This window comes from Danio rerio, chromosome 10, assembly GCF_052040795.2.
Source record: "Danio rerio strain M-AB ecotype USA chromosome 10, GRCz13ab, whole genome shotgun sequence".
Classification (NCBI taxonomy): domain Eukaryota; kingdom Metazoa; phylum Chordata; class Actinopteri; order Cypriniformes; family Danionidae; genus Danio; species Danio rerio.
This window is the reverse complement of record NC_141030.1, coordinates 8,192,501-8,210,215: the sequence shown is the minus strand read 5'-3', so window position 1 is coordinate 8,210,215 and position 17,715 is coordinate 8,192,501. Positions and strand designations below refer to the sequence as shown.

Sequence of the window (17,715 nt, the reverse complement as noted above, 5' to 3'; positions counted from 1 at the left end):
TCAGGGGTTTGTTTATGAGTTTACAAGGAGAGGAACCATTTTTTCATATGTGTGTTATGTTATTTTCTGTTAAGCTGCTTATGGCCATGACATATCCACACCAAATGGTTATAAGAGACGTGTTAAAGGGATTGTATGAAGCATTCTCCATTTTTTCTCTTAGGTAAGGAGAGATCTCCACTAAAGTGTCATACTTAGAGGGAAAATAAAGCTTGAAGCATCAGAATCGGTACTATCAGCCTATCATCATGACAAGAAATCAGTACTCGGTATCAGCTACTAAATCCTGATCGGAGCATCCCTAGTAGAAGTAACTGAATTTTTCACATTACTAAATATTTTACAATGTATTTTTATTTAGCTGATTATTTCTTCATTTTATTTTATTTTTTATAAAATTACAGGTTCGCAGTTCTGTTTTTTTAAAAACAAAACTGTCTTGCAGAACTGTTTTTGTAATAAATGGAAAGCAAATTACATTTGTCTCCACCCATTTTTGGCTGATCTAAAAAAATGGTTAGATCCGTGACTAAAACACCATTATGTGATCTAAACCGTGAGATTTGTGATCGGTTACACCACTAAAAATGACAGATTAAATGCATCAGTTGACGCATTATTGTGCTGGTGCTGTCACAACTCTGGAAAAATTTAGCAAAATCCAGGATGTTTTTATTCAATTTAACATTCATTAGCCACAGAATGAGTGCAACGTTTCAGATACTTCACTCCTCGCAGTGAAACATGAGGGTTGTCAAATAAATACCTCACATGTTATTGCTCATTCCTGTGATGTTTGTTGAAGTTTTACTGGTTCACTAGTGTTTTGGTTTATGTTTTCAATGCTGACATCTCCTAAAACAGAGGGACTGTCATGATATTGATGGTTTTCATGTCTCTTGTATTGGTCGCAGTGGAAAATTGCACTGACGATTTGCATAAATTTTATGGCTCATGTGTATATATAGTTTCTGATGTCAGAATATCATATGTAAATGATTATTTTATTTACGTATTTTACAATCATGGAAAGCTGAACAAATATACTGGTACAAAAAGCACACTGTCTTGAGTCTTCTTCTGCAATCACACTTTTGAATTATTTGCTGTTACTGTTGTTTGTATCAAAAGTAATTTGCTAAAACATGCAAGAAGTGTGGTAAAACGTATGAGGAAAATCCCAGCAACATTTTAAAACATGCTATGAATTGTTAACAATTAAATTTTTTCAATTATGATTTCCACACAGTCCCTTTATGATTAAGTTAACTAAACGGTTTTTACAATTTTAGGTTGATTGAACAACATAATTAAGTTGTCCAAAGAAAACCCTCGAGAATTGTTTTTAGCTCATTTTAAACAAGTAGTTTGCGTGCTAACGTGTTAGCATAAGCCAAAAACATAAATGTTATTGATGTGTAAATGCATAACAAGAATATGCTAAAAACATGTTAAAAGTTGTGTTAAAACATTCTGTTTATTCTGTTAAAATATACGTTAGGAATGTGTTTTCCTGTCTAAGTGTCTATCTGACAATAAAACCTTCAAGCATTAAGCTTGTAAAATTTCATACATTCAGGAAAGTCAAGTTAATATCACAGTTTGCTGTCAATTACAATATGCATTCCTGCAGCTTACTTAGAGTTTCTAAAATTACAAGGTGTCAGATTCCTGGAGAAGCAAATAATTTCATCAGCTTGAATATCAACAAATGTATAAAGAATAATAAAATGAGAGTCATTTTCTCTTGTCACTGTTAAAATTGTTTCCAGAATCTGGCAGCAAGTTTTGAGAGTTCATTTTAAGGCCGTTTCAATCTCTAAAAAGGCCAGTCTTTATTGTTAGTATCAGCGCTTTATGATTTCATCACCACCTCTCTGTTGCTAATGCCTCAGGATCACATGTCTATTTGTTCAACTGATCATCATTTCAAATCTGTTATGATTTTTCTTGAGCTTTTTTTATTATACATGGGTCATGTTTCAGGTTTTATTATTTCATTGAATTTTACAAACTATAATGTATTTTACGACTTTTATTCATTTTTTGAGCCTCAATACATTTCTTATTACTAATTTATTCAACAATAATTAATAGTAAACGATTTTTTTTTCGTTGTTGACTTTTCAGTTTGAGTCTTAATATAAGATCTGAATATACAGTGTTTTTTCTTTCAAGTCCTCCCTAAAATATATATCACTTATCAATGTGTATATACAAATGCAAATAAAGTATTCTTATATTTGACAGGAATGGCAATTTATGCATTTTATTGAGAATTTGGGACAAGTGTAGAGAACAAAACATATAGAGATCATAAGCATTATAGCTATATAAATGTACTTTACTTAAGTGACCTTAATTGAATACCCTCAAGTGAAGAGTGAATTTATTCTTATATTTATATTTGTCTTATATTTGGCGAAAGAATGCCACTTTTCCTATTTTAGATTAAATGTTGAGACCAAAACATCACTTCATCAACTTAACGTAAACGTAAACAGTTCACCCAAAAACTAAAATTTACTCATTATTTACTGGAGAAGTTTCAAACTTAATCACTTTCTTTATTCAGTTGACTAAAGAAGATATTTTGAAGAAAGCTGGAAACCGGTGATTGACTTCCATATTAGAAACAGTCAATTGTTACAGGTTTTCAGCTTTCTTAATATATCTTATTTAGCATCAAACAGAAGAAACTCAAACAAGCTTGAAACAACAACTGAGTAGTAGACATAATTTTCGGTTTTGGTTTAGTATCCAGGACAAAGGATATATATTTTATATAAAATTATAATTCACCTCAGTTTGCAACAACTAGCAGTGGCCAGTTTAGCTGATTAACAAAAGTAGCATTTTCTCCACATGACTATATAGATTTATATGACAGATTTATATGAACTTATTACTGTAAACTGTACCAGTCATGTATAATTAAAATAGTCAAACAGTTATTAGTCAATAACTCGCCGAACATCCAGTCGAACTCAAGGTTTCATTTCATCCACATCATAACAAACAATACCCGCCATTCACCACTAGATGGCGCCAAACACCCTTTCATTTTACACAAACCTCCATCACACGGTACCATTGACACGTCTGGCCTCTGCTTCCTCAGATAAATGCAGCAAGCGTGTTTATGTCTGCAAAGGAGAAAAGGATGTGTCTGACCGTTGTAAACATGGAGCTACCGCTATGCAGCATCACTCCTGCTATGCCTTAATAAGGCCATGTTCTCCGTCTGTCCACTTATTCACTGTTTAACTCTCCGTCGAGTCAGGCCACCTGCTTATACAATCACTGTCAACACAAAGCATGCTGGGAGAGCACCATTTATCTTCAAGTTTTCTTTCCTCGAGTGCATAAATAGTCTGATAGCACTTTTGAAAGTGACAGTGTTTAGATTAAACGCTGACGCACTGTTATCTTGAGAGCAGAGGCAGGAAAGGGAATGATCAGGACAAGCAGTGCCAAATAGTTTACTAATACTTAATGTCTCGTTCTAATAGAGACTTTTGTGTTTGTTTTGTTTCTGGTCCTTTCAGAAGTGGGTGATGATGGGAGGGGTTACTGAAAAACTCATTCAGTCCAGCATCAGGGCAGAGTATTATATGGTAAATCCCTCTGTTCACCTTTCTAGATCACACTGCAAGAGCTTTCCTCTCGGACATCCGGACTGAGTCTGGTGAGCTCCTTTATGTTTCTTATTGTCATTTTACTAAGCATGGACTTCTGTTAAAGAATTTCCATCCATCTTTCAGTGCAATTATTGTGTGTTTACATAACAGCTATTACGCTGATGTTGAGGCACAAATTGTTTTTGAGTGGTGATGTAAATTACTCCAACATCATTATGTGTTATTAGGGTAAAACTGTATTATGGGATTCAGAAATCTAATAACAATGACAATTTAACTGCTAAAGCTTCAATCCACACACATTATACCCAACATTTTATATAAAATACAGTACCAAAGTGTATCGTGGACACTGGAGGATCTTTTATCAATTTTCTGAGCCATTTTGGTATTGAGTGTTAATGAAACCGGTCAACACAGATGTCCTATTATAGTAATCAAAGGCATCGTTTGGGTACACCTTATGATCCACGATCCACTTATTTCTTACTATGTGACAGATGGAAACAAAATGTTGTGTTCTCCGGGAAGTAGGAAGCAATTGCTACAAATAAATATTAGAAATACATTTTTCAGGGGGAATGCCAAATAATGAATAGTAAAAGCGTTGTAAGCAAGCATTTTACTACTTCATCACCTTGTTCTAATTTCATTTATTTGTGACCACAATGGAACTTTATGGGTTCAACTAAGTATACAATTGTTGCTTGAATTGATGGAAATTGTGTTAATCAATTTGTAATTCATGTCCACAGGTAAAAATGTTTTCTCGCATCATGTGCAGGTGTACTTTGAAATATTTGTGAACTAATGTGAACTAACTATATTTGTGAACTAACTTATTGCTGGCGGTTTATTCATTCCACTGTGGCGACCGTTGATTAATAAAGGGACTCAGCCAGAAAAAAATGAATGAAGGAATGTTTATTAATGCATTGTGAGACCTTGATTTGTCCACAACAACTTTTGATGTGACTTTTATTGGCATTTTTAATCATATGAAGTTATATATTGTCTGGGTTAGTGTTGTTAATTATGGTACAAAAACCTGGTAAAAAGCGTCCAGTATAGGCATGGGTCGCTATAAGACTGACTGCAAGACAACTTTGGATAAAAATATCACGGTTTTACAATATTGTGATTAGTTTTTTAAAAATGTCTGGGTAAAAAAACAACAACCTTTTCCTGATTGAACACAATATATTTTATTTTAGAAAACATTTAATATATTTTGTCTTTTTTTTTTTAAACATGTCAGGCTAAACAATTCAAATAAACCAATGACTCCCTTTATTAGATAACAACTTGAAAAGGCTTGAAAAGCTTTTCTTTCCTTGGATATAAATGCACGGTTTAGATCTTTATGTTTAGGTGGGCTGACAAGTAGCTTTTGATTTGGAGGACCATTTTGCTTCATATACTGTTGCCCTAAAAATCCTAAAGAAACCATCATAAAAAAACAACTAGCATATACCTTAGGAATGGTATAAAAGAAATTGTTTGTGGTTTCATAACCTTAACTTTTCCAGTTATCTTCCCATGCCTAGTCCAGTATACTTTTTCTGTTGTTTTACAGACTTAATTTTCTTAATATTGTTTCTCATACAGTACATTATATTATTACAAACTACTAAAATGCCAATAAAAGCCACTTAGTTAAAATACAAAGTTGAATTTACAACATCAAAAATCAACAGCGCAGAGATTAAGGTCTTATAATGCAACTCATAACCAGAAATAAAAAGAAAACACCATATGAATCATGAAATCGATACCTGTTAATCAACTGATATTTTTGTTTTACAGTAGAGAACGCATTGCCACATTCACTTGAAGTATATCAAGGCTTTCAGGGGCTTCAATGACAAATACATAACAGTATTTTATTTTTATTAAAACCTAATTTAAAACAGACCTAATTTAAAAGAAACTTTTTTTTTTTTACTAAAAAATACATTTAAATGGTCTTCACATTTCACAATTTACAATTTAAAAACTCTTTAAAGATTTATTTTAGAATGAATTTTCAATTTAGAGTCAATTTTATCTAACAAAAAAGCTCTGAGAAATAGTCTCCGCTCATGAAGCATGTTATTCCACAGATCCTTTTGTTTGTGTTTGGGCCCCAGTTGATTTAAAGGGTAACAGGCAGAAGGTGCGCAACACATCCTACAGCACTGCATGGTAAACGTCAGCACTAACCAACATGGCTACTGTTTATGCTGAGATGAATGCCTGAATTATTGTCATCCGGATGTCTTTTATGTGTGTGGCTGAAACCAGCTTGACACTTAATCTGCGATAGAACAGTTTCGCTAAATATTTTAAAAATAAAATCTGTTTGTTTAGAAGCCACGCAAACCAATGATTTGGTTGTGACTAGATAAACTCATAAAAATAAAATGTTGTTTAGTATGACGGTTTCTTGAAAAAAAACATTTACTTTCCATAAATACTTCTTTAGATATTTAAAAATTTCTTCACACTAAGAATTTGTTGATTCTAAATATTTCTTCTCTAAAAAATAATTTTAAGGGAACCCCAGAAAGTTTTTTTTTTTTTTTTTAAGTGTGTTCTAGCATTTCATCACTACAAGCTAGCACGGTTATTTTAAGTAAAGGAAAAATAAGACTACGACTAAAACATTTTCATTAACTAAAATGAAAAAAAAAATTCAGAATAAATGAAAAACTATATGAAACTAACAACACTAATATTAACAACATAAAATAATATTAGTATTAATATTAATAATATTCTTTCATTATTTTCAGTTCAGTCAGTGTCTATACTTCTATTTTAATTACAAAGAGGTTTGCACAATATAACATTACAGCATCGATATCGCAATGCGAAAATCCGCAATATTCACATGGCAAGATCTGCATTGTCGGAGTGTAAGCATTTCAAGTGAATTTAAGCCATCTGGGAACAAAAAAGTACAATGTTTGTAGCTTAAAGATTAATTGCATATAATTATTATAGTGATAAATTGCTTTTTTCTTTAAAAAGGCAACTTAATGTGTATAATTATGCCCATAGTTCATTAATAATTTATTAACAAATTATTATAATATAAAAATACACCAATTTTAAAACTTAATTAAGGCAACAAGTTTTCTCGCTTTTTTTGTTAACAACTGTTTGAGTTTTTTTAAATGTTCAGTTAACTTGATTAACTATTACTACAACTAAAACAGAAAATAAATATGTAACAGCTCAACAGAAACATGTTCAGAAAATAAAAACTAGACTAAAACCATTAATGATTTGAAAAAGTAATCTGAAAACGATAGCAAGTTTAAAAATAGTATCGAAATAAAAACAAATGTAAAATGCAAAAGTATAAAACCTTCTCTTTGAGATCTCTGAAAATATCTCTATACTAGTAGCTCTTGCACAAGCGTTCCCTCATTTTTTGTCTCTATAAAAGTCCTTCTCGTTCCCACGCACACATGGAGACACACACGCACATCTCGTAAGCTGGCTCCATCAACACCTCCTGTTCCTCCTTCTGTCCCAGCTGTCACTGAAGATGGAGGCTGAGAAGGGAACATTAGAGGCAGGTACCAAAGAGCAGGCCGATACCATGGGTCAACTGACAGCAGAACAGCTGGCCGCTATAGAGGATGAAGAGATCCTCAATAACATGGTAAGAGGCCACTGACGGCGCTACAGGCGGAGCTGGGTTTGTTATCACGGTTTGTCTTGACCATATTTAGGAAAAAAGTGTTTCCCTTCTGTTTATCGCATGTAATAGCTAGATAAGGCTGTGGATTTCGAAGAGAGGAAAATGATCCGGGCTGCCATGAGAGAACTGCTCAAGAGGAAGAGGGGTGAGGACTGGGCCATGTCCCTAATGTCACTTATTTAATATATACAGCTGAAGTCAGAATTATTATTATTATTAGCCCCCTGTATATATTTTTTCTCCAATTTCTGTTTAACAGATTTTTTTGGGCACATTTCTTAACATAATGGTTTTAATAGCTCATTTCTAATAACTCATTTCTTTTATCTTTGCCATGATGACAGTAAATAATATTCAGTAAAGTGAATATTAAAGTGCTATTTAAAGGCTTAACTAGCTTAATAAGGCAAGCTTTTTAAGTAATTTGGCTATTTGTTGTATAATGATGGTTTGATCTGTAGACCAGGTGTTCCCAAACTTTTTAGCCAGTGACCCCCAAAATAAAAATCCAAGTGACTTGCGTCCCCCAATATTCTCTGAGGTGGTTATAGATATATAATCCTTGCACACAACGACCCACACAAACCAATAGGCCCAAGCCTATTCATCGTTTATTTTGGAGAACGTCACTCGGAGACCATCCTCCATGCTTAGTTTTAGCCTGTATTTATTTTTAATGTACATGAGTGCTGTAAAGGTGTCAGAAAATATTAACTGGTGCCATAAAATCAATGTGCTGCATCTGACGCTATTGCTATGTCTTTAATATAACGTAAACACCCCGGGAGTCACAAAAAATATCTTTTTATATATTTGCATGTTGTTTTTAAATGTATTTTATTAACATGTTAACAATGTTACTATTAACTACAATTTTATTCTTTAGTAGTTTATGGTAAAAATTTGGTCATTCTAAAAGTTTAATAAAATTTATTTGATTTTTGGAAATGCCCAAGCGATTGTCCTGAGCCCCACTTAGGGAACCACTGCTGTAGATGATCATAAAAATATTGCTCAAGGGGGCTAATAATATTGATTCAAAATGTTGTTGTTGTGTTTTTCTTAAATTGTTTTGATTTTAGCCAAAATAAAAAATAAGGGCCCTATCATACACCCGGCGCAATGTGGCTCAAGGCACGGTGCAATAGTCTTTTGCTATTTTAAGCTTGGCGCAAGGGTCATTTTGAGGTGTTGCGCCACACTGTTTAAATAGCAAATGAATTTGCGATCATATGTGCGCCCATATGCGTTCTGGTCTAAAAAAGCAGGCGTGTTTTGGCGCGTTGCTATTTTGAGAAACTGTAAATAGTTTGTTCTTTAGACCAGAACAAAGTCGGCCTATATTGTCTGGCGCAAAGTGCGCCCTACACACTACACACAAGATGTAGAGCAATACGCAAATATCTTTACATATGAAAAAGATATAATAAATTAAGTGTATATATATATATATATATATATATATATATATATATATATATATATATATATATATATATATATATATATATATAAAATAAGGATATATAAAGGATATAAATATAAATGATTAAAATATTACAAAACATATAAATTTCTAGCCTACATGAATTTAAAAACCACTGCCTTCATACTTTCTTCATCTCTGGAGGCTTTTTCAGTTCATTCAATTTGCTTTTGTATAATGTTATTATTATTAGCAGTATTATTTAATACATCCATATTTATATTTGTTTTATTAAAAACAAGCTTAGATTTGCCCACCTGTCAGGTTTTAGACCATATGGGGCACAGCATGTGTATTAGGATATAACTCAGTATTTTGACCACACTTGGTTATTATTGTTCATTTATTTGTTTGCTGGAAATTAGAACTGAATTTAGAAATAGTTTTGAAACAAATCTTTGCGCTTAACAAACTAAATTAATTATTTATAGGCTAATTGATGTCTGTGCGTAAAGGTTTCCCTATCCACAAGAGCAAAAGCGAAAGTGAATTTACTTTACGCCATGTTAAAAGCAATGCGCTTATGGCGTGACGCAGCTGGCTCTTAAAGGGAATGGGAGATGAGACTCTAATTGGTTTATTCTCAAAACACACCTATAACTCATTAAGAAAATAAACTCAACCCTTTTAGACCATGCGCCATTTTTCTCATCGGATTTTCTCGTCCTTAAATTAGCATAAATGCGTTCTGACACGACCTGAAAGCGTTTGCGCCCTGCGTTTTGCGCTCTGCACATGGACCGTCAAAATAGAGCCCTAAGACTTTCTCCAGAAGAAAAATTATTATATGAAAAAATACTGTGAAAAAAAAATCCTTGCTCTGTTAAACATCATTTGGGAAATTTTTGAAAAAGAAAAAAAAAAAATCACAGGGAGGCTAACAAGTTAGATTTAACTGTACAAAGCTCAAACATTGTCTGTGTAAATTCTAATGTGGCCTGTTATTGGTGAACCAAACAAAACATGTCAGCAATCTGGATCACATTATAGACTACAGTATATGTTGCAATGTGGCACTATAGAGAATATAGTTCATTAAGGTACCTATAAAAAGTTTGCCAATATTTTAATATAAAGTATTATTTATCTGATATTTCTTTAATAATTTTACATATTAAAGATTTTTTTTATTGATTGCTGATTTATTATTCAAATGAGATCTTTTGTATAAATGTGACTCTTTAAATAATTATATGCATAGAACTGTCACTGTTGATCAATTTCCCCCTCAATAAATAAAATAATTAGTTCGACACTGAAAAAAAAAATACTCATTTGATTTACAATTGAAGAGATTAGATGCAAAAACCTCTAAATGTCGTTTCATATTTTCTTCTAAAATTAGCATTGTTTTCTGACTTTAGTTGTGTACACTGTACAAAATGCTGGGTTCCACACAAAGAACAAATAAGTTCTTTTCATTGTCTTCAAGTTAAATACTTGAACATCAACATAGGAGGCTAAGAAAAATGTGAGGCTAAGAAAAATTTCCTTTTAGGAGGAAGTTTCAGATGGCATTTAGAGGTTTTTGCATCTGAACTCTTCAATTGTTTTAGGGTAAGTGGTTGCAAACAATTTATATGGGCTGAATTAAACAAACAGATTAAATTTAGTAATGTTTTACTTAAATTATTTGCAACCAAAAAACATTAGCAAATCCAATAAAAAAAATTCCAGTGAACTTATATAGGAAGTGACCTTTACTTAATTACTTTTTACTTACTTTTTATGTGCATACATGTTTTTACATTGTACTTATAATTTAAAAAGTAACTGCATGTAATTATATCTTTATTTAATTTCTGTAATTACATTTTAATTACACTGTTAGCCCATCCCTTTAACTCACCCTTAATCCTGCCTATACCATTAATTCTGTTCAAACTATGTGTTATGCAATACATTAGTACAAGATTCATACCTTGTACTTATTTTTTGATGCAAGTATATAGAAGTTAAAGCAACTTAATATATAGTAGTGGCGCCAAATTATTTATTTAATTAAATAAATGTCTTTGAACTTTTGAACAGCAACCCAAACATGATTTCATCAGATCTTTTCTTTAGCAGTCTTTACTATTACACAACTAAAGAAGTAAACAAAATATACTATACTTCTTTGTGTTTGTTAACTTACCAATTAAGATTGAAATACACAACAGTTTAGTTTATTTATTGTTTGTGAATGACCAACATCCAGCTCTTCTCTTTCTCAGAACGGCGTGAGCGTGAGCGGGCGGCCCGCATGGAGAACCTGCGTCAGGGCACTGGAGGAAAGACATCTGCTAGCCTCAGTAAGGATCAGAAAGCCTCTAATGGCCCCGGCGGTGCTCAATACAGCGCACACAGTGAGAAAGCATTGCTCTTGAGGATCTGAACACTTTGTACTTTTACTGCAACATTTTGATAACCTCCATTTCTTTTTATACTTTAATATAGGAACAGCTCAGGCAAAAACACTTTCACAACCAACCTCAGTTTCCTCTCCGAAAACGATGAGCAGGTGAGTCACTGCTAGAGGGACGTCAGGACGCCAGCATTAGGACGCATCCCGTTGACTGATGTTTTTTTTTGTCTTTTTCCTTCTGAAGCCCGGCTCAGTCCCATGTGGCCAGGGTTAAAATGTCTGGCGGTTCCGCAGTCGGAGGCCCAAACACCAAAGATGTCAAACAGATGCTGCTGGACTGGTGCCGTGTGAAGACTGAGCCATATGAGGTGAGCCTGAAGAGACAAAATCACATTCAATCAAACACTCGATCTGTTTTGTTAAATGTGTGACTCTCTGTGTGAGTCTCGAAAACATGTTTTTATCCAGCTTTGATTCACCCTCTTAAACTTGTTTGTGTGTTTAGGGTGTGAACATCCAGAATTTCTCCTCTAGCTGGGCTGACGGTCTGGCCTTTTGTGCACTGGTGCACAGGTTCTTTCCAGAGGGCTTTGAATATTGTACTCTTAACCCTTATGACCGCAAATCCAACTTTGAGAAGGCATTCAAGACTGCAGAGTAAGACTTTGAGACTAAGCTTTGTTTTTCATATATATATATATAAACAAACACAGTTGAAGTCAGAATTATTAGCCCCTCAGTACATTTCTGTTTAACGAAAGATTAAACAGAAATTTACTGTAAAATATTGTGTGATTTTTTTTCAACACAATTCCAAACATAATAGTTTTAATAACTAATTTATTTTATCTTTGCCATGATGACAGCACATAATATTTTACTTGATTTTTTTAAAGATACTAGTATTCAGCTATTCAGGGACATTTAAAGGCTTAACCATAAGTAGACAAGTTAGGGTAATCATATATTTCATAAATCATAAGTTTGATGATTTAAAAATGTAGTATTAAAAGAAATATCATATTATATATTGCAAGTTTTATTCTATTATTATTATTATTATTATTATTATTATTATTATTATTATTATTATTATTATTATTATTATTGATTCGAGCATTATCCTTAAATGCTACTCTAATTTTTTCGAAAAGTCAAAAGATCTCTGTTCTGCCCTAAAACTTAAAGCAGAGACCAAACAGCATGGCAGTCTACACATCATCCAAACTCACCCAAATCATACTGATGGTGGCGCTACAACAGCCAAAAGCATGAAATCACCTTTCTACAAGAATTCCTAGCTCAAGCTCTACAATTATTCATCTGATTGTGCTGCTACTCTGCTTGTGAAATAACCAATTTGCAGCTGGAAATTTTTGCCAGATCATAACCATAGTGATGCAGTTAAATACTCGAGAGTCTGAAAATTAAAAGTTATTGAAAAAAGTAAAACATTTCGATTCAGGTTAGTGACAGGACACATCTCCCAGCAGTGGCTGGGGCTACTTTTACAAACATCCTATCAAGAAAGATAGCATGAGATCAAAAAGCATGAGATCAAACTGAGGTCACTATACATCAGTTATTTTGGCCTCTACCAATGGATGAAATAATCAGGACCATTGATACTGTTGATACTGCAACTAAAAGGCTCTCGCACATTTTTAAAAACACAGACGCCATCAACCAATGATATTTGAGAACCTATTTGACAAGGTGAATGGAGTCAAATAGGAACAAATCTCTGTGAACTACTTCAACTCATGAACTTAGAGGTCTGTGAGAGATTTGAATAATTGGCCACCAGGTGTGAAATTGTACATTTTACAAGTGTGTAAACGACAAAACGATCTTCAATAATTGAACCAAACAATATGACCTCCACTAGTTAATTAAAAAAAAAAGATTTGTCTGGAAAGCTTTAACAGGGTCAATTGGAAAACTATTTTCTACATCATTTTTAAGCCGGAGTCACACTAGAGCATGTAAAAATTCTGTCATACGGTTCTGTGAAAAGGGCTGGGATTAAACAAGATAGTCAGATATTTTAATAAAGCGAGCAATTTGTCCATATTTCTCTACCAAGAGATGTACACGTTTTGATCTTCAATTAGTCTCATGTAGTCACGTGATGCGATTTCGCAGGTCAGAGTTCACCAAGCTTGAACTTTGCAATGCAGTGAACTGCGAAACTTGAACCGGTCTGTTGCATTGGTGTGTGTAAGAATGGAAGTCTATAGGAAGAAAATTTTTTAAAAAGACCAAACAATAGGCCTTGCTATGCTGTTTTAATGTTTAATGCTGTTTTCTATGGCAATTCACCTGAAATGGCAAAAATATTTAAGTACTTTGACAACCTTTAGCATTATATTTATAATAAATTATCAAGGCCCTTTTTCAGAAAGGAGATTCATTGAAAACTCAGAGTATGTTAATCCTGAAATGAGAGAAACTCTGGGCTTTCTGTTTCAAAATGGCAGGTTTGTGAAACTAGAGAAAACAGGGTAAGTCAAGCCTGTTTCTAGAGAGGGAACTTTAGAGAGGAACCTTACCTGGTCAGGAGCAGGTTTTATTCTCTAAACTCAGAATTTCTGTCGGTCTCCCCTTTTTTTTAAAGACGAAGTGGTATTCCTTGCCTTACTCACATATTTTTATGCGCAATTTGGATTTGTGCGAAAAAAAACTGGTTGATGAAAACGCCATGATGCACATGACTTCTGAAAATAGGCATAATAAACATGTGGCATAGCTGGATAGAATAAACTTTTGATTCGATAAGAAAAGATGCGTATAAACTATGATGAGAAGACTTTTACCGAACAAATTCCAGTATGCGCATTAAGGTTTTATTATAAGAGATCATATGATGATGAAAATGTGTGTGAATGGACAAACCAGCAGGCTGAGCACACTGTAAAACATCTGAAATGTTGTTTTGGTCATTTTAAAACGCCTTAACCGTTTCAGTATAATTTTTATTATATTATTAATTACCTCCAGCTCCAGAGCATCTGGAGCGTGTTCTCCGCGTCTCATGGTTCATTGTGTGTCAGCATTGTCCTCTGAGGTGAAAATCATTTGTTAAATAAAGAAAAGATTTATGCAGCTTCTTCTACCGCAGTAAATTCTGTTTTTATTGTTGATATTTGGCGCCAGTTAATCAGAAAGTGACGATTTTGTTCTCTTTGATTCGTTGAATGGAAACGTTGCTTTATTCGCATATCTTTTATGCGATATTCCAGTTTTGCACATAAATGTAATTCGCATTTTTGAATGGAAACATAGGTATTGCCAAAATTTCAGTCACACAAAGAACAAAGTCACATACGAGACCGGCTTGTCCTTTTTTAATGAATAATTAGTTTAAATTCACTGACATGTACTGTAACTAGATTAATGAGATTATTACTCGTTCTAAAAACTATTTTTTAGTACTGCTTACATTCTAAATGTCATATCAACCTCTACCACCTGATCAATAAAAAAGGCAGACACAAGTGCACTTTTAAATCTATTAAAAACACAATTTTGAACATTTTATTTTAAACTGATCAACGTGTGTAAAAGTGAGAACCATAAATTAAACATTTCCACTGAACAGGTTAAATGCATTCTTGTTTTGTCAAATTTGTTGTTGAAACTATGCAGTATCCTATTTTATGTAATTTAATCCAATTACATCTGAAATAACTTCAAAATTACTTTCCCAGTGATGGTTGCAGCTGGAAGGGCATCCACTGTGTAATCCATATGCTGGATAAGTTGGTGGTTCATTTCGCTGTGGCGACCTCAAATTAATAAAGGCCGAAAAGAAAATGAATGGATGAATGAATGATTGAATTAATAACTTCAAAATGACGTCTAATTCCCCACTTTTTCCAAGTGAAAAGTCAATAAACATCACGCACAACATAACTTTTTTTATTATACTCGAATATTTAAATACTTTAAATGTAAACTTCCGCATTCAATTGAGTAGCTATGTTTTCCCACGCTAACTGTCTCTGTTTCACTGATACAGTGGTGTTGCTTTTTTTAAAAATATGGTCATATTTGCTGTAAATTTGCATGAGCACATCAAGTTCAGCAGGAGAAAGAAATGCTCTTTTTCAGATGTTGCCATGGTGACTCGTAATATCTGCGCTTCATTAAATATGCCTTTATATAATCGCCTAACGCTGAGCTGGTCTACTCCGAGTTGATTGACCTAACTCAGATAAGCTATTCTGAAATTCTGTTCTGTTTTTAATTTCTCGATAAGTCAACTCAGAGTTAAAGTTTAAACCCCGGGTATTGAACTGCTCTACTGAAACAGGCCCCAAATGTATGAAATTGTTAATGAAAATATAATGTATTCAAAGATGCTCTAAACTAGTGGTTCTCAAACTGTGGTACGTGTACCACTAGTGGTACGCAGGCTACCTTCTAGTGGTACGCGGAGGAATTAAATATGTCATGTACATGCTACACACATTCAAAATCTACCAAAAATGATGTATATAATATGCCATATATGACATAAAGCCTATATTTCTGAGGTAATCTGCCGTGTTTTTTTAACAGTGCAGAGTTGTAGCTGCTTTACTGGGCCTACTACGCTGCTGTATTTCAATACTGCTCATTTTGGTGGTACTTGGAGAGACAAATTGTTACTGAGGTGGTACTTTCAATTCAATTCAATTCAGCTTTATTTGTATAGCGCTTTTACAATGTAGATTGTGTCAAAGCAGCTTTACATAAATAGTCATAGTAACTGGAACAGTGTGGTTCAGGTTTTAGTGTTTAAGTTCAGTTCAGTTCAGTTTAGCTCAGTTCAGTGTGATTTAATCATTACTGAGAGTTCAAACACTGAAGAGCAAATTCATCGATGCGTAGTTCTACCAATCCTGAACCATGCGAGGCAGTGGCGACAGCGGAGAGGGAAAAAAAACTTCACCTGATGGGAGTGAAGAAAAAAAACCTTGAGGGAACCAGACTCAGTTGGGCACGACCATTTTAATTTCTCCGCTGGCCAAAAGTCTTGTGCAGAGCTTCATACTTGATGAAAAAAGTTTGAGAACCACTGTTCTAAACTATTTTTGAAAGACACTTTTGACCCCAGTGTAGGACCAAGTTCCAAAACACATTTGCAGTCAATCAGCAGCAAGGGGCCTGTCTAGTAACTACAGTGGAGATCAAAGGTGGAGATGCCATGAAGGTATTGGGTTGGGTGTGTTTGTTTTGGTGCTTTCAAATATCAAATCAGTTATCAAATTTGCTTAAGGCATCTTTAATGTGTTTTTTTAAATAAAATGAAAATATTATAAAGTATAAAATTATAATATAAAAAGATAATAGCAATTATAAAAGACAGCATGTCGTAAACTACTGTTGAAAAAACATCAGGATTTACATTAATAAGAGAGTATTAAGGAGGAAAAATGTTCATGAGCTAAATCATGAAAACAATGTTTGAATTTCAAATAAGATTGATTTTCCTTATGCGTGTAGGAGACTAGCCGACTGTCCTCCCCTGCTGGACGTTGATGACCTGATGCGGATGCGGGAACCCGACTGGAAGTGCGTTTACACGTATATCCAGGAGTTTTACCGCTGCCTAGTAGAAAAAGGCCTTGTCAAGACTAAAAAGAAGATGCCATAGAAACACAAAACTCCCACACTGTGAGTGTTTTCACGGACCAAGAGACTACAACAGGCACACAACACTGCATACATGTGACCTGAAGCTTTGCCAAAGACCAAAGAGTCTATTACATTCTTATGCTCGTCTCTGTTTCATATCAGCACATGCAGTGGATGAGGATTATAACCTGTATGTTTGGCACTAGGGTACAGCTGGGGCTCTGAAACTGCACATTCCAGCGAGATTACACATGCATTAATCTCAGTATGTGCTCAGAGATTGTGTGAATGTGTGTGTGTGTGTGCGCGAATGTCTTTTTATGGTACTGCTACTCCCCATTTTGAAAGTGCTCCAGCAGAGAGACATCAGGCTTATAAGGGCATGAGATCTAATGCTGAATTATACTTATCCCTGATTTATCGTTTGTTTAAAAATACTGGTGGGCACTTGTACTGTTATGTAAAGGAGTTCAGAAAAGAAAACAACGTTTTAAAAGGGCTACATTTAGAATTCAGAAGCATGCGTTATTAGCGACGCCGGTGGCTCTTAAGTGAACTGCAGCTATAATTTTTTCATGAATAATTGCAGACTTGACATGATCCAATGCCTTCAACATTCTGAAAATATCTACTGCTTACGATAATTAGGAAACCATTAATATATAGACGAATGAGCGCATAAACATTTTTCATATTCCTAATATATATATATATATATATATATATATATATATATATATATATATATATATATATATATATATATATTACTTTTATTTATTAAAATTTTTTCAAAAACACCCTGAGTCCTTCACACAAAATTGGTCTATTCTACACACTTACTAAGACAACCTAGGAAGTAAGTCAGAATGTTTATTACAATCTATTTGAATATCACCATCAAAAAAAAAAAAAAAAAAAACAATTA

At 33.7% G+C, this 17,715-nt stretch overlaps 1 protein-coding gene and 1 long non-coding RNA gene across 4 annotated transcripts in view; one reads left to right on the top strand and one right to left on the bottom strand.

The window, feature by feature from the left end:
• Nucleotides 1–17,715, bottom strand: part of LOC141376306 (uncharacterized) — a 31,232-nt gene that overhangs the window by 7,193 nt on the left and 6,324 nt on the right. The window contains exons 2-3 of one of the 2 annotated variants that reach the window (XR_015500794.1): nucleotides 11,292–11,539; nucleotides 3,076–3,146 (exon numbers count right to left, since the gene is read on the bottom strand). This is a non-coding gene — a long non-coding RNA (uncharacterized LOC141376306). The remainder of the gene's footprint in view (nucleotides 1–3,075; nucleotides 3,147–11,291; nucleotides 11,540–17,715) is intronic. The other variant, XR_015500793.1, reaches the window with a different exon arrangement.
• Nucleotides 3,324–17,505, top strand: smtna (smoothelin a). Of its 2 annotated transcripts, none has more exons than XM_087270179.1 (8): nucleotides 3,324–3,688; nucleotides 7,165–7,293; nucleotides 7,402–7,477; nucleotides 11,035–11,166; nucleotides 11,258–11,321; nucleotides 11,410–11,533; nucleotides 11,671–11,822; nucleotides 16,656–17,505. In XM_087270179.1, the coding sequence occupies exons 2-8, from the start codon at nucleotides 7,177–7,179 to the stop codon at nucleotides 16,804–16,806; spliced, it is 816 nt and encodes a 271-aa protein (XP_087126305.1). In that variant the 5' UTR covers nucleotides 3,324–3,688; nucleotides 7,165–7,176; the 3' UTR covers nucleotides 16,807–17,505. The 2 variants fall into 2 exon arrangements, with proteins under 2 accessions (XP_087126305.1, XP_087126306.1); XM_087270180.1 differs by having other exon boundaries at nucleotides 11,035–11,112; nucleotides 16,656–17,462.

Coding starts and splice junctions, on each gene's coding strand:
- smtna (XM_087270179.1), top strand. CDS start 7,177: ATGGAGGCTGAGAAGGGAACATTAGAGGCAGGTACCAAAGAGCAGGCC. Junction 7,294..7,401: donor AAGAGATCCTCAATAACATG/GTAAGAGGCCAC, acceptor CGCATGTAATAG/CTAGATAAGGCTGTGGATTT. Junction 11,167..11,257: donor TGCTCAATACAGCGCACACA/GTGAGAAAGCAT, acceptor ACTTTAATATAG/GAACAGCTCAGGCAAAAACA.